Raw genomic sequence first — 15369 nt, 5'->3', positions numbered from 1 at the left:
CTACTGGCCCTCCAAATCCACTTTGATTACACCTAGGAAGGTGCAACCTAACAAAAGTTCTGGGAACTTTCACAGAATCAATTTTGGTTTTCTGGGAAGTCAGTTCAAGTTAAGTGATTAATCCCCTCAAGGGTTTCATCACAGTACACTATGTTTCAGGTGTTTCACACATTACCAGTATTCTGCCCACTGGGCCCACACTGGTTGAATCAACATTGTTTCCTCATCATTTCAATTAAATTAAGCTGAACTAATGTGGACAAGACCTTGAATTGATGTTTGTGCCAAGTGCGTGTATGTTACCTTTGAAGAAGTAGACCTTCTCTTTGCCATGGTGACCGGGTGCTGGTATGGCGAAGGCAGCGTCGACGTCAGATGGAACCTTTTCAAACCCTACAGAGATGTCCCGAGGGTAATCGGCATCCAGAACATCGTCCTCAAAACGCCAATACTTATTTCCCTGAGAGGAGACAAGTGAAAGCAAAGCAATGAGTCTTAATCAAACTAAATAGTCAACGTCAGTTTCATAGGCCATATTTTCCTGTTAAGCAGACAACAGCTGAAGTTTAGACAAATGTTTCCCAAACCAGTACGCCCAGCCAGCCCAGTGATTTGTTCTTAATTCCAGAACTAGCATTCTTGATTCAATTAATGTAGGGGTTGATGATAATGTGACCATTTGAATCAGCTGTGCTAGTTCTGGAATACATCAAAGCAGTAGACTGGCTGGGGGTACATGAGGAAAGGTATGGGAAGCACTGCTTAACACTACTTTTGAGATGTGAAAACGTCTGACATACTTTGACTTTGGGATGAACTATCCCTTTAACAGGGCACTGTGTCAGTGTTGTGAGTGGTGAGGAAAGGTGGTAGATTAAAGATGCAAGACACTGTATTAGTGTTGTGAGTGGTGGGGAAGATGTAGGATACTATGGCAGTGTTGTGAGTGGTGGGAAAGGTGGTAGCCTACCTTGAAGATGTAGGTCTTGCCCTGGCAGTTGATGCGAGTAAAGGCGGCATCTATAGGTCCTCTGATGCCCCACTTGTCGTAGATCAGTTTGGGGTAACCGGGGACAACCGCCCTCTCATCGAGCTCGAAGAAATAATCACCTGTAGGAGACAGAGCATGTTTGTTTTCACCAGGACAGGGAGACAGAACAAGTCATAGAGAAGAAAGAATGGAGACAGGGAGAGAAAGAAAGAAAGTGAAACAGAGAAGCAGTGAGAATGTAGATATAAAGAAGAAGATAGTGTAGGAGCCATTTTTCATGTTTTGTGTTCTATTAATTTCATCCTCATACCTCCCTGTTCTTACCTGTTGTGCACCTGGCTGCCCCCCCCCCTGATTTTGATTTGTCTGCTTTGGTTATACTGTATATGGCTGCCAGGGGATTGTGTGGGTGGGAACTAGTGTACCTGGGAGCACAGAGAATATTCAACCATGTTCTTTTTGTTTGTTTTTGGATTATTGAAATGGTTTCTTTCGCATTCTTTGATTCCTAATACTTTTTTTGGGGGGAGGTTGTGTGCATTGGAATTATCCTCAGGTCCCTAGTAGTAAGTGTCATTAATAACTTTTGGGGTATTTGCCACTACATTCAAGTTGAACATTTTGAGATGGATTTTGCACGCTACCCTACTACATTTGGAAGACTTGGGATTCATGAATGAATGCCCAAGCGCTAATGAATGGGCCCAACTGGACGTGGTTAGCACAGTGAGTAAAAGAGACAAAGAATGGATGTGCAGAGGTATCTGCCGAAACAATCGCTGTCTAAACCAAATAAGTTGTTGATTGTTTGCCTCTCAGAGGGTTCACTGCTGTGTATGTAATTGTGGATTTGTTTGTGATTATGGGCAGTTCTCACCAGAACTGGCACCTGTGCTTGACAACGTTACGTTCCGAAAGATCAGTGGTGTGTATTCATGGATGCCAAAGGAAACCAGGCTTCCACCAAAAGTTGACCAATAAAGAAATCTATCTTTTATCCTCTTTGGGCTAGGGGGCAGTATTTCCACGTTTGGATGAAAAGCATGCTCAGAGTAAACTGCCTGCTACTCAGGCCCAGAAGCTAGGATATGCATATTATTAGTAGATTTGGATAGAAAACACTCTGAAGTTTCTAAAACTGTTTGAATGATGTCTGTGAGTATAACAGAACTCATATGGCAGGCAAAGACCAGAGAAAAATCCAACCAGGAAGTAGGAAATCTGAGGTTTGTAGTTTTTCAAGTGATTGCCTATCCAATATACAGTGTAAATGGGGTCATATTGCACTTCTTAAGGCTTCCACTAGATGTCAAGTCTTTAGAACGTTCTTTCAGGCTTCTACTGTAAAGGGGGAGAGAATTAGAGCTGTTTGAATCAGGGGTCTGGCAGAATGCCATGAGCTAAGTTTTGCTCGCGGCCGTCAGCGTGAGCTTGCGTTCCCTTTCCTTTCTAAAGACAAAGGAATTGTCCGATTGGAATATTATTGAAGATTTATGATAAAAACATCCTAAAGATTGATTCTATACATCGTTTGACATGTTTCTACAAACTGTAATGGAACTTTTTTGACTTTTCATCTGGACTTTGTGCCTGCGCCTTGTGCATTTGGATTAGTGAACTAAACGCGTGAACAAAAAGGAGGTATTTGGACATAAAGATGAACTTTATCGAACAAAACAAACATTTATTGTGGAACTGGGATTGCATTCCGATGAAGATCATCAAAGGTAAGTGAATATTTATAACGCTATTTCTGACTTTTAGTGACTCCACAACATGGCGGGTATCTGTATGGCTTGTTTTGGTAGCTAAGCGCTGTACTCAGATTTTTGCATGGTGTGATTTTGCCGTAAAGCTTTTTTGAAATCTGACACAGCGGTTGCATTAAGGACAAGTTTATCTTTAATACTATTGTCATGATGTTGGCCTGTGGGTAAGGTTTATGACCCCCCATAAATACCTTTCTCCCTTCCCCTCTCTCTCTGACCCAACTGAAGGACTCTCGAATAGCCTTGTTAAACATAGAGAGTCTGGGAACATCAAACAAGTGGGGGAAAGGAACCATATTTCGGTAATAGAACCAGTTGGAAATATGCGTTGGAACTTAATGAGTATGGGTGTTAGTTTGGTTGTCATCTGAGACATTATGACTGATGACAGGACGACATAAACTGTACCTGGGAAATCAGATTCACATCGAATTGTTGTGCAATTTAAATGTTTGATATTGAAACTGTTTGTTAGAAGATTAAATGTAATTTTAGCTTCCAAATGAGAGAATTGGGTTTTCATAAGGAAAGTGCCCTGCTTAATCAGTGGCCCGCCCCTGTGAAGAGACATGGGTTATAAACGATGAAACACACCCTTCTCCCTCTCCACTATATAAGCCTTTGACGAAAAGGTAACCAGCCTGTTCCGGGTACGTGAGGTCTGCAGCCTCTGCGTTAAAAGGACTCACATGTCAAGTACAGAACTAAGCCAACCTCGGCGTGAGCTTTGGTTGCGAATGGTATGAACTTGGAACTCTTATTCAGTACAGAAGTGATACTTCCTAGCCGTTGAGTTAGCAGCGGCCACTGTAAACGTGGGCTAGGAAAGGACGGACGACGGATCCAGTCTAACACACAACGAAGATACTACAACGTATACAATTTACCACCAGAGACATTCTTCCGAGGACAGGAAGATCTCTGTTGGCCAACCCGGCCAGCATCTACGACCAACCTACCGAAGCGCAGCTCAGAGTAAATATTTATTGCATTTTCCTTTTCCAAATGGGTGGTTATTTAGAATGCATAAGATTATGTATTTACTATAGCACAGCTTCTCCCTTTGTTCCTCAGTCTTCTCGCTCTTTCATTCAAGCCCAACCCCCTCTCTTTGTGTAACAAGCCTCATACAGGTTCTGTCCACCAGGGACGTTTTCTGTATGACATTTGTATTCTGTGTATATGTAATTCTGTGTGATTAGTTTAGGTATTTGGTAAATAAAGAATGAAACCCAATTTTGTATTGCTGATTCAACTTGTTAGCCAGGGTTCGTGAAGATAACCAAGAATTTACAACTTTCATATGAGACTGAAAATAAGATGAGGATTAATATTGACTGCTATCGATGTAAAATACTACTAAGTCTTTAAGAGTTTATTCAGAAGATAACGGCTCTATAAACACTCTTCCGTGGTGTCCCAACTTTCTAGTTAATTACATTTACATGATTAGCTAATCAGGTGATATTAATTACAGAGAAAGGATTTTATAGGATAGCATGTCATATCACTTAATCCGGCATAGCCAAAGACACGACACTATGCATAACACGTGTATCTTTCGTCAAAGTGTATGAGTATTTCTGTAAATTGACGTGGCTCTCTGCAAATTCGCTGGATGTTTTCGAGGCACAACATTACTGAACATAACTCGCCAATGTAAACTGAGATTTTTGGATATAAATATGAACTTTATCGAACAAAACATACATGTATTGTGTAACATGAAGTCCTATGAGTGCCATCTGATGAAGATCATCAAAGGTTAGGGATTAATTTTATCTCTATTTCAGCTTTTTGTGACTCCTCTCTTTGGCTGGAAAATGGCTGTATGTTTTTTTGTGACTAGGCGCTGACCTAACATAATCGTATGGTGTACTTTCACTGTAAAGCCTTTTTGAAATCTGACACGATGGCTAGATTAGCAAGAAGTTAAGCTTTAATTTGGTGTATTGCACTTGTGAATGTATGAAAGTTAAATATTTAAAATATGAATTTCGCACTCTGCCATTTCACTGGATATTGTCGAGGGGTTCAGCTAGTGGAACCCCTAGCCATAACAGGTTTAACTCTGTGTTTCATCATTTTACTGAAATTCACAAGAAGCTGAATGTATCTCACCGGAGAAAGCATCCGAGCGAGTGTTGGCCATCTATCTGATGCTGTCTGATCAAAAAGAGTATGACATTGTTGCCGCCCGCAGCATTGAATGCAATGGAAACCAGAGAGCATTTGGCGTCCCTTGATAAAAAAATAAATAAAATAGCCAATCAGCGTTGGGCTAAACTGAGGGAGATCAACTGTGAATGGTCCTGTTGCACCAAAACAAAAAGTGTCAAGAAAAGCCAGTTTGGATTGGCTTCATACCAATTACAAGCCAAACGTCATTTACAGAAAAAACTTGAATTGTTGCATCGCGTTGTGTCGTTGTCCTCCGGTGGCTAGCTAACAAACTGAAATCATCCCTTTGTAAGTTATTTTGTACATAATGTTTCTGCCACCATGTCTTATAACCGAAAAGAGCTTCTAGATATCAGGACAACAATTACCCACCCCATACTGGAGGAATACTTTTTCTTCAACAAGTCGGACGATAAAGGATTTACTTCACATGCCCGGCAAGGCCCTTATCTCCGTCATTCATAGGAGACAGAGGTATCATGGACGAAGATCTGGGTGCCTTGTTAGGATCCGTCGCCAAGAGGGTAATCTACCTTTACCATTGGTCCTATTAGCCAATGTACAGTCAATCGTTAATAAAATAGACAAACTACGATCACGTATATCCTATCAACTAGACATTAAAACATTTAAAATCTTATGTTCACTGAGTCGTGGAAGAACAAAAACATGAATAACATACAGCTGGTGGGTTATATGTTTTTCTGGCAGGAGAGAACAGCGGCCTCTGGTAAACAACTGCTGGTGCACGAAATCTAAGGAAGTCTCAAGGTTTTGCTCACCTTAGGTAGAGTATCTCATGATAAGCTGTAGACCACACTAATTACCAAGAGTGTTTTCATCTGTATTTTTCGTAGCTGTCTACATACCACAACAAACCGATGCTGGCACTAAGTCCGCACTCAATGAACTGTATACGGCCATAAGTAAACAGGAAAACGCTCATCCAGAGACGGCGCTCCTAGTGGCCGGGGACTTTAATGCAGGAAAACTCAACATGTTAAATGTGCAACAAGATGGGGAAAAAACCTCTAGACCACCTTTACTCCACACACAGAGATGCGTACAAAGCTCTCCCCGTCCTCCATTTGGTAAATCTGACCGTAATTCTATCCTCCTGATTCCTGCTTAAAAACAAAAACTAAAGCAGGAAGCACCAGTGACTCAGTCAATAAGAAAGAGGTCAGATGAAGCAGACGCTAAGCTACAGGACTGTCTTGCTAGCACAGACTGGAATATGTTCCGGGATTCCTCCGATGGCATTGAGGAGTACACAAACATGGATTACAGGCAACATCACACTGAGCTAATGGGTAGAGCTGCCGCATTCAAGGAGCGGGACTCTAACCCGGAAGCTTATAACAAATTCCGCTATGCCCTCTGATGAACCATCAAACAGGTAAAGCATCAATACAGGACTAAGATCGAATTGTACTACACCGGCTCCGATGCATGTCGCATGTGGTAGGTCTTGCAAATAATTACAGACTACAAAGGGAAGCACAGCCAACGATAGCCCAGTGACACGAGGCTACCAGACGAGCTGGCAAGTAACACTGAAGCATGCATGAGAGCATCAACTGTATCCGGACGACGGTGTGATCACACTCTCCGTAGTTGTTGTGAGTAAGACCTTTCAACAGGTCAACATTTACAAGGCCGCAGGGCCAGACGGATTAACAGGACGTGTACTCCGAGCATGCACTGACCAACTGTCAAGTGTCTTCACTGACATTTTCAACCTCTCCTTGTCCAAGTCTGTAATACCAACACGTTTCAAACAGACCACCATGGTCCATGTGCCCAAGAACACTAAGGTAACCTGCCTAAATGACTACCGACCCGTAGCACTCACGTCTGTAGCCATGAAGTGCGTTGAAAGGCTGGTCATGGCTCACATCAACACCATTATACCAGAAACCACCTGGACAAAAGGAACACCAATGTGAGAATGCTATTTATTGACTACAGCTCAGTGTTCAACACCACAATGCCCTCAAAGCTAATCACTAAGCTGAGGACCCTGGGACTAAGCACCTCCCTCTACAACTGATCCTGGACTTCCTAACGGTTCCGCCGCCAGGTGGTAAGGGTAGGTAACAACACATCTGCCAAGCTGGGGCCCCTCGGGGGTGCATGCTCAGTCCCCACCTGTACTCCCTGTTCACTCAAGACTACATGGCGAGGCAGGATTCCAACACCCTCATTAAGTTTGTCGATGATAAAACAGTGGTAGGCCTGATCACCAACAACGATGAGAAAGCCTATAGGGAGGAGGTCAGAGACCTGGTCGTCTGGTGTCAGCACAACAACCTCTCCTTCAACGTGATCAAGATAAAGGAGATGATTGTGGGCTACAGACAAAGGAAGACTGAGCACGCCACCATTCTCATCAACGGGGCTGCAGTGGAGCAGGTTGAGAGCTTCAAGTTCCTTGGTGTCCACATCACCAACAAACTATCCAAACAGACTAAGACAGTTGTGAAGAGGGCACGACAAAGCCTATTCCCCATCAGGAGATTGAAAAGATTTGGCATGGGTCCTCAGATCCTCAAAAGGTTATACAGCTGCACCATCAAGAGCATCCTGACTGGTTGCATAACTGCCTGGTATGGCAACTGCTCGGCCTCCAACCGCAAGGCACAACAGAGGGTAGTGCGTACGGCCCAGTACATCACTGGGGCCAAAATTCTTGCCATCCAGGACCTCTATAAGAGGCGATATCAGTGGAAGGCCCTAAAAATTGTCAAAGACTCCAGCCAACCTAGTCATAGACTGTTCTCTCTGCTACCACACGGCAAACTGTACCAGAGCGCAAGTCTAGGTCAAAAAGGCTTCTTAACAGCTTCTACCCTCAAGCCATAAGACTCCTGAACATATAATCAAAGGGCTACCCAGACCTCTCTTTTACGCTGCTGCTACTCTTTTATTATCTATGCATGCTCACTTTACCTCTACTTACATGTACATATTACCTCACCCCCGCACATTGACTCTGTACTGGTACCCCCGTATATAGCCTCGCTATTGTTATTTTACTGCTGCTGTTTAATTATTTGTTACTTTTTTTTTACTTAACATGATTTTCTTCTTAACTTCTTAAAGCCTTGTTGGTTAAGGGCTTGCAAGTAAGCATTTTACTGTAAGGTCTACTCCTTTTGTATTTGTCACATGCGCCAAAAACAATTTGATTTCATTTGACTGTGTTCCAATGTGGAGATGATGGGTCACCCAGAGCTATTATTATTATAGTTATGAAAGACAAACAAGGTTGAGTTGGGCAGAAAGACCAGCTTACACTCTCTCACCCTTCTAGAGTCCAACATCACAGAATTGCTGCACAAGGCTCTGCAAACCGACAAGGAGGGGCAGAAAGATATTGAGCCAGAGGCTGATTAAGATGGGTACCACCAGACCACCATTGAAGCCATTTCATATAGATATCACAGGTATCATATAGATATAACGTATCCCTATTTGTTTCATCAGCCCGAATTTATTTAACCAACAACTGCGGGAAACTAAAAGGTCTAGAGATGCTAAAGTAAGGTTACTTTTCAGTGATGGAAGTTCAGGAATTTGGGCACTGGGCTAGTAGACCACAAATTGTACAAGCCCGGGTGCAAAATCGGGGCCGAAAAGTACAAGCCTCTGGCTAGCAGACTAACTTAATTTTCATCCCTTGTTACTTTACCGTAGAAATAAGCAAACATGTTTGGTGTTCGCCAAAAGGCATGTGGGAGACTCCCCAAACATATGGAAGAAGGTACTCTGGTCAGATGAGACTAAAATTGAGCTTTTTGGCTATCAAGGATAAACGCTATGTCTGGTGCAAATCCAACACCTCTCACCACCCTGAGAACACCATCCCCACGGTGAAGCATGGTGCCATCCCCACGGTGAAGCATGGTGGTGGCAGCATCATGCTGTGGGGATGTTTTTCATCGGCAGGGACTGGGAATGATGATGGATGGTGCTAAATACAGGGATATTCTTGAGGGAAACCTGTTTGTCTTCCAGAGATTTGGGACAGAGGTTCACCTTCCAGCAGGACAATGACCCTAAGCATACTGCTAAAGCAACACTCGAGTGGTTTAAGGGGAAACATTTAAATATCTTGGAATGGCCTAGTCAGCCCAGACCTCAATCCAATTGAGAATCTGTGGTATTACTTAAAGATTGCTGTACACCAGCGGAAATCATCCAACTTGATGGAGCCGGAGCAGTTTTGTTTTGAAAAATGGGCAAAAATACCAGTGGCTAGACGTGCCAAGCTTATACCCCAAGAGACTTGCAGCTGTAATTGCTGCAAAGGGTGGCTCTACAAAGTATTGACTTTGGGGGGTGAACAGTTATGCACGCTCAAGTTCAGTTTTTTTGGTCTTATTTCTTGTTTGTTTCATCATGAATTTTTTTTTGCATCTTCAAAGTGGTAGGCATGTTGTGTAAATCAAATTATACAAACCCCCAAAAATCTATTTTAATTCCAGGTTGTAAGGCAACAAAATAGGAAAAATGCCAAGGGGGGCGAATACTTTCGCAAGTCACTGTATATTCAATGGTCTGATTTGTTATTGTTACCCATCTATCAATCACTACCCTTCTAAATGAGGCTTTCGAAAAGCTCCCTGGTCTTTGTAGTTGTGGTTGAATTTCAATACTAGACTGAGGGACCTTACAAATATAATTTTTTAAATTATATATTTTTTTATTTTAACCTTTTATTTAAATAGGCAAGTCAGTTAAGAACAAATTCTTATTTACAATGACGGGTGAACCCGGCCTAACCCGGACGACGCTGAGCCAATTGTATGCCGCCCTATGGGACTCCCAATCACAGCCGGATGTGATACAGCCTGGATTCGAATCAGGGACTGTAGTAACACCTCTTACCCTGAGATGCAGTGCCTTAGACCACTGCGCCAGTTGGGAGCCCTGATACATACATGTTGTGTGTACTTCTGAACTAATTTATACTTACCTAAACAAAGGGGTGAATACTTATGCTACTTTTATATTTTAGTTATTACATTTTCATTACTTTGTAAAAATCTGTAGAATCTTTATTTCACTTTTGACATTATGGCGTATTTTGTTTAGATCAATGAGAAAAATGTAAATTAAATGTACATTTTAGCATTCACTCTTATCCAGAGGGACTGACAGTAGTGAGTGCATACATTTTCATATTTGTTAATACTGGTCCCCCATGGGAGTCGAACCCACATTCCTGGCATTGCAAGTGCCCTGCTCTACCAACTGAAGGACAATTTGCAACGAAACAAAATGTGGAAAAAAGTTACAGGGAATATAAACTTTGTATAGGCATCTTTTTGTACAGTTTGTACGTTTGGCTGGGATTGCAACATGTACAGTTAATAACCACATATTCCACAATAACCACAGAATCTCCTCAGGACTTACTAGTTGACCAGGAGCACCATCCTCTTCAGGGAGACCTTGGGCGCCAAACAAGTCAATACCCACTGACCCAATAATGGCAGGATCTTGGGGTCTAGGAGGGCCAGACAGCCCCTCAGTAAAGTAAATAAGTAGCCTTTCACTAGCCTTGACTTGTGTGAACTGGAAGAGCATCTCCTTAATGCTGAGTGCCATGCAAAGACACATTGGGTCCCATTTTAACAGTCTTCGGTTAACTCAGACAAGGATCAAACTTCCAATCTCAGGGCGGACACTAACCACAATGCCACTAAGTTGGTCACAGTTTGTCAATGCCCCCTACCCCCTCTAAAAAAAACACGGGGACAAATTGATTATTTTATCCTTCATTTTGGCCCATTAGACCCCTTGTCTTTCCATTGCATATTGTCAGTGTGCTGTTGTAACTCAAAACAAACATTTTAGGTTTCCCCCTACTGTGAATTCACCTTCAAAGAAGTTGCTTGAGGCCAAGCTCTTAACAAAACTGTCTTAATGCTTTCCGAGTTGTAAACATTAATGGTAGAAAGTTGTGAAGAAAGTACTAAATTGTCATACTTAAGTAAAGATACTTTAATAGAAAATTACTCAGGTAAAAGTCTAAAAGTATTTGCTTTTAATATACTTAAGTAGAGGAAGGTGCTGGCTCAAGAGGCTTAGTGGCAAAGTAGCTCTCGACAGGAAGGGGCTATGGCAAAAACGCTTAGAAAATGGCGGACTGAAAGACAGCGGTGCAGAATGCCTCAAGATAAAAACGCAATATTCAATATCTGTAACATATACGCCAGGAGTCAGGAAGCAGGTGCAGAAGGTGAGTTTAATAATGAAATGAAACAAAATGAGAAGCATGCTGAACGTGAGAGAAAACAATACCACCTAATGACTGATGTCCACTGAGAGCTAAATAAAAGGGGAGTAATCAAAGAGAAAATTATGACTAGGTGTGCTTAATGATGGGGAACAAGTGTGCCGTTGGTTAGTAGACCGGCGATGTCGAGCCCCGGAAGGAGGAAGCAGGAGTAGGCGTGAAAATATCTGACAAAATATTAGCACTTCACTCCACATACTCGTGGGCAATAACCTTCAATCTGGATAACAACACAAAACACATTTTAAGACTAGAGAAATGTTTCGACCAATATCACCAATACAATCAACACCAAAACATGTTGGAGAGTAAGCATGGAGAACCAATCCCGGGGGAAAAAAATGGACTCCTCGACGGACACAGACGATTTATGCTTTTCACCGCCGAGAATGGTAAGTGTAGAACCCTACTTGCTGAAGTTGATAAATTATAAATTGGACATACTTAAACAAGTCAGTAAAGCTATAAAGGAGATGAAGGCGAACCTCGAGATGAGTGACAAAAAAGCTGCAACAATGGAGAAAGAAACAAACAAGCTAAAAAGGTATAGTCAATACTATTAAAACAAATGTTAAAGAGGAGAACATGTTTTTGCGAGAAGCCTTACTTCGAATACAGATTAGATCTATGCGAGAAAATCGGGTACTTAATTGTATTAAAGAAGATGAGGGTGAAGATCCTGAGAGTGTGGTGAAAGAATTCCTTCATAAGAAAGAATTCCTCCAGGCGATACTGTCAAACTCGAATATGTACACTGTTTCGGACAGAGAGGACAGCGATACTAGTGCCCTCATTGCCAAATTTGGATTCTTTAAAGATAAAATAAGGGTGGGAAAAATACTCGCTGGCACAAAAATAGGTATCAATGATCAGTTTCCGAAGGAAATTGTAGAACGTTCTGTGAATAGACTAAAAGGGAAACGTGTAGCTCTCCTAGTCGGTAAACTGTACATTGATAACCAATTGTTCTGAGACACCAAGACTACTCCATGGCTATTCAAAATAAAATAACTTTCCCATAGAGTCGTCGAATAATGGAACACCCAATCGGGCGATTTTAGCATGTAAATCTTGGTGGGTAAAAACAATTGTGGGATGCATGCCAGCAAAGCCACAATATATTAATTGCACTATAACGGTGAGAAACAGTGCCCACAAACTGTTAGGGCCTACATAAAGCTGTCCCAACAGCACAGTCCCAACAGCAGTCACAACACCTTACCACTGCTACACCTGGCTATCAGTGGAGCTTTGTCTGGCAGTTCATTCAGACTCATTTACTGCCTTTTAAAAAATCATAGCTGATATGGCTGACTTGCTTAAACAAATGTGTTTCTACTGACAATTGAGATGTACAAGCTATGGCATAAGGGGACGACAAGCGGATAAGAGGCAATCTGTAATTTTGATTAAGACATTAATGAGCGAGCGACGACGGACGTAGTCAATATAACTATTTGTTCAAATATTTTTTATTGAACACATACACAAGAATGGTGTGTAGGTATAAAAGACAAGTTTACAGTTCTTATCTAAACATAAGAGAACAGACATTAACCAAAAGACCCAGAGTTCTGGGCACAAAACAAGACATACAAAACAAGGACAGCTAGAAAAAAAAAAAAAAAAGGGTCGATGTAGCCCCCCCACTTTATCCCCCCTTATTCCACCCTATTCCCCTCCCAACTGCTCGGGTGGCGGGGCCAGCACACGCTGCCCAAAGGTAGATTACCGTATGACAATTGAGAGTGCGTTAAGTGCAAATTCACAGCACCGCCTGGTCCAAGTAAGAGAGGAAAGGCTGCCAGATTTGATCAAATGTTAATTTATTGTTCAAAATATATCTAATTCTTTCTAAGTGTACAGTGTTTGCCAATTCGCTGAGCCATAATTTGGTAGAGGGCGCTTCCCTCTTTTTCCAAAACAACAAGATTAATTTTTTTGCCGAAATGAGACTGTAAGAGATGAGCTGTTTTTGGGAGTTGGTTAATCCGTTTAGGGAATCGGACACTCCCAGGATTATCAGAAGCGGGTCTGGGTCTATTGAAGTCTCCAGAACTTCAGAGAGGACCCCAAAAATTCCACACCAATACCCATACAAGTTAGAGCATAGGGCAAAGCAGTGGAGTAGTGTACCCTGCTCAGCCTGACATTTATCACACATAGGGGATGTCCCAGGAAATATCCTATGCAGTTTGGTTTTGGAATAGTGTAATCTGTGTAATACCTTGAATTGTATGAGACGATGTCTGGAGTTAATGGAGCAGGTGTGGATATACACCAATACAAGTTAGAGCATAGGGCAAAGCAGTGGAGTAGTGTACCCTGCTCAGCCTGACATTTATCACACATAGGGGATGTCCCAGGAAATATCCTATGCAGTTTGGTTTTGGAATAGTGTAATCTGTGTAATACCTTGAATTGTATGAGACGATGTCTGGAGTTAATGGAGCAGGTGTGGATATACACCAAGCTATCTTCCCAGTCTGCCACCGAAATGTCAGTCCCTAGTTCTTCCTCCCATTTTGCCTTAATGGCATCAGTAGAGGGTGCGCTAACAGATTGAAAAGCATCATATATACGAGATATCAGTTTGTCTGAGGTGGGGCATATTTTTATGCATCCGTCAAACGTGGAAGGTTTAGCATTCCCAAATGTTGGGAGGTATTTTCTAACATAGTCTCTAATCTGTAGGTATCTGAAAAAGTTACTTCTGGGAAGATTATAAGTTTCCCTCAGCGATTCAAAGGAAGCAAAGGTTCCCCCTATATATAAATCCCCTATGGTACTTATCCCCAACTCTCCCCACCGCTCAAAGGTGTTATCAAGGTTAGAGGGGGCAAAGGAGGGATTCCTGGCAACAGGAAGCATGAATGATATTGGTCTAAGATCAAAGTGGACTTTAATTTGCTTCCAGATTCGGACTGTGCTATGTATAATAGGATTGTTACGGTAAAGTGACATCTCCAGATTGACAGGTGACAAAATCACAGCACCAATAGAGAAGGGGTGGCACTCCTCTCGCTCCATACTAAGCCAGCTGGATGGCGGGAGTGCGTCATCCAGCAGAAACGTAACAGCGCGGAGGTTGGCGGCCCAGTAGTAAAATATAAAATTTGGGAGAGACAATCCTCCTTCCATCTTGGATTTACAGAGGTGTTTTTTACCTATCCTGTGTGTTTTATAATCCCAGATGAAAGGATTGATAATAGAGTCCAGTTGTTTATGAAAGGATTTAGGTATGAATATTGGGATGTTCTGGTATAGGTAGAGCAGTTGTGGGAGGAAGACCATTTTAATGGCATTAATTCTTCCGAGCAGAGAAATTGGGAGAGTTCTCCAAAATTGTATGTTTGCCTTAAGTTTTTGCATCAGAGAGGGGAAATTCTCTTTAAATAGTAAGGAGTATTGTTTGGTAACTACAATTCCAAGGTAGGTAAATTTATCTGAAGACAGCTTAACTGGAAGATGTTCTAGCCAGGAGGTGTTTTGCAACCGAATGGGCATTAATTCACTCTTGTTCCAATTTATTCTGTATCCCGAGAAGGTACCAAACAAATTAATCACCTCCAGAATAGCTGAAATACTATCTTGGGGTTCTGTTACATAGAGGAGAATGTCATCTGCGTATAGGGAAATCTTATTTAGAGTATGTTTAGTATTATAGCCGTGTATTGCTGCATGAGATCTGATCGCTTGAGCGAGAGGTTCAATAATTAGGGCGAAGAGCATAGGCGATAGCGCACAACCCTGCCTTGTCCCTCTGTGAAGGTTAAATCGGGGCGACAATGATTGGTTAGTGAGTATTCTCGCACAGGGGTTCCTATATAAAAGCTGGATCCACTTTATGAACCCATCTCCAATATTACATTTCTGTAGGACCTTGAATAGATAGGGCCACTCAACTTGGTCAAAGGCCTTTTCAGCGTCAAGAGATATAACGGCTAAGTCCACGTTAGGTAACCTCTGAGAATACATAATGTTGAATAGGCGCCTGAGATTGAAGAATGAGTTTCTGTTAGGGATAAAGCCGGTCTGGTCTGAATGGACCAATTTGCCAATTAAAGTGCTCAGCCTGTTAGCCAAAGTTTTTGCTAAAATCTTTTGGTCTGTATTAAGGA

At 42.1% G+C, this 15369-nt stretch overlaps 1 protein-coding gene across 1 annotated transcript in view; it reads right to left on the bottom strand.

Annotated features, from left to right (window-relative positions):
• vtnb (vitronectin b) overlaps positions 1 to 15369 on the bottom strand; it is a 52984-nt gene that overhangs the window by 14108 nt on the left and 23507 nt on the right. Inside the window, exons 4-5 of the mRNA XM_029701737.1 lie at positions 971 to 1110; positions 304 to 460 (exon numbers count right to left, since the gene is read on the bottom strand). Of these exons, the coding sequence (XP_029557597.1) occupies positions 304 to 460; positions 971 to 1110 (297 nt within the window). The remainder of the gene's footprint in view (positions 1 to 303; positions 461 to 970; positions 1111 to 15369) is intronic.

This window comes from Salmo trutta, chromosome 19 (genome assembly GCF_901001165.1).
Source record: "Salmo trutta chromosome 19, fSalTru1.1, whole genome shotgun sequence".
NCBI lineage: Eukaryota > Metazoa > Chordata > Actinopteri > Salmoniformes > Salmonidae > Salmo > Salmo trutta.
Note: the sequence above shows the minus strand (reverse complement) of the source record. Positions and strands in the feature narration are given on the sequence as shown.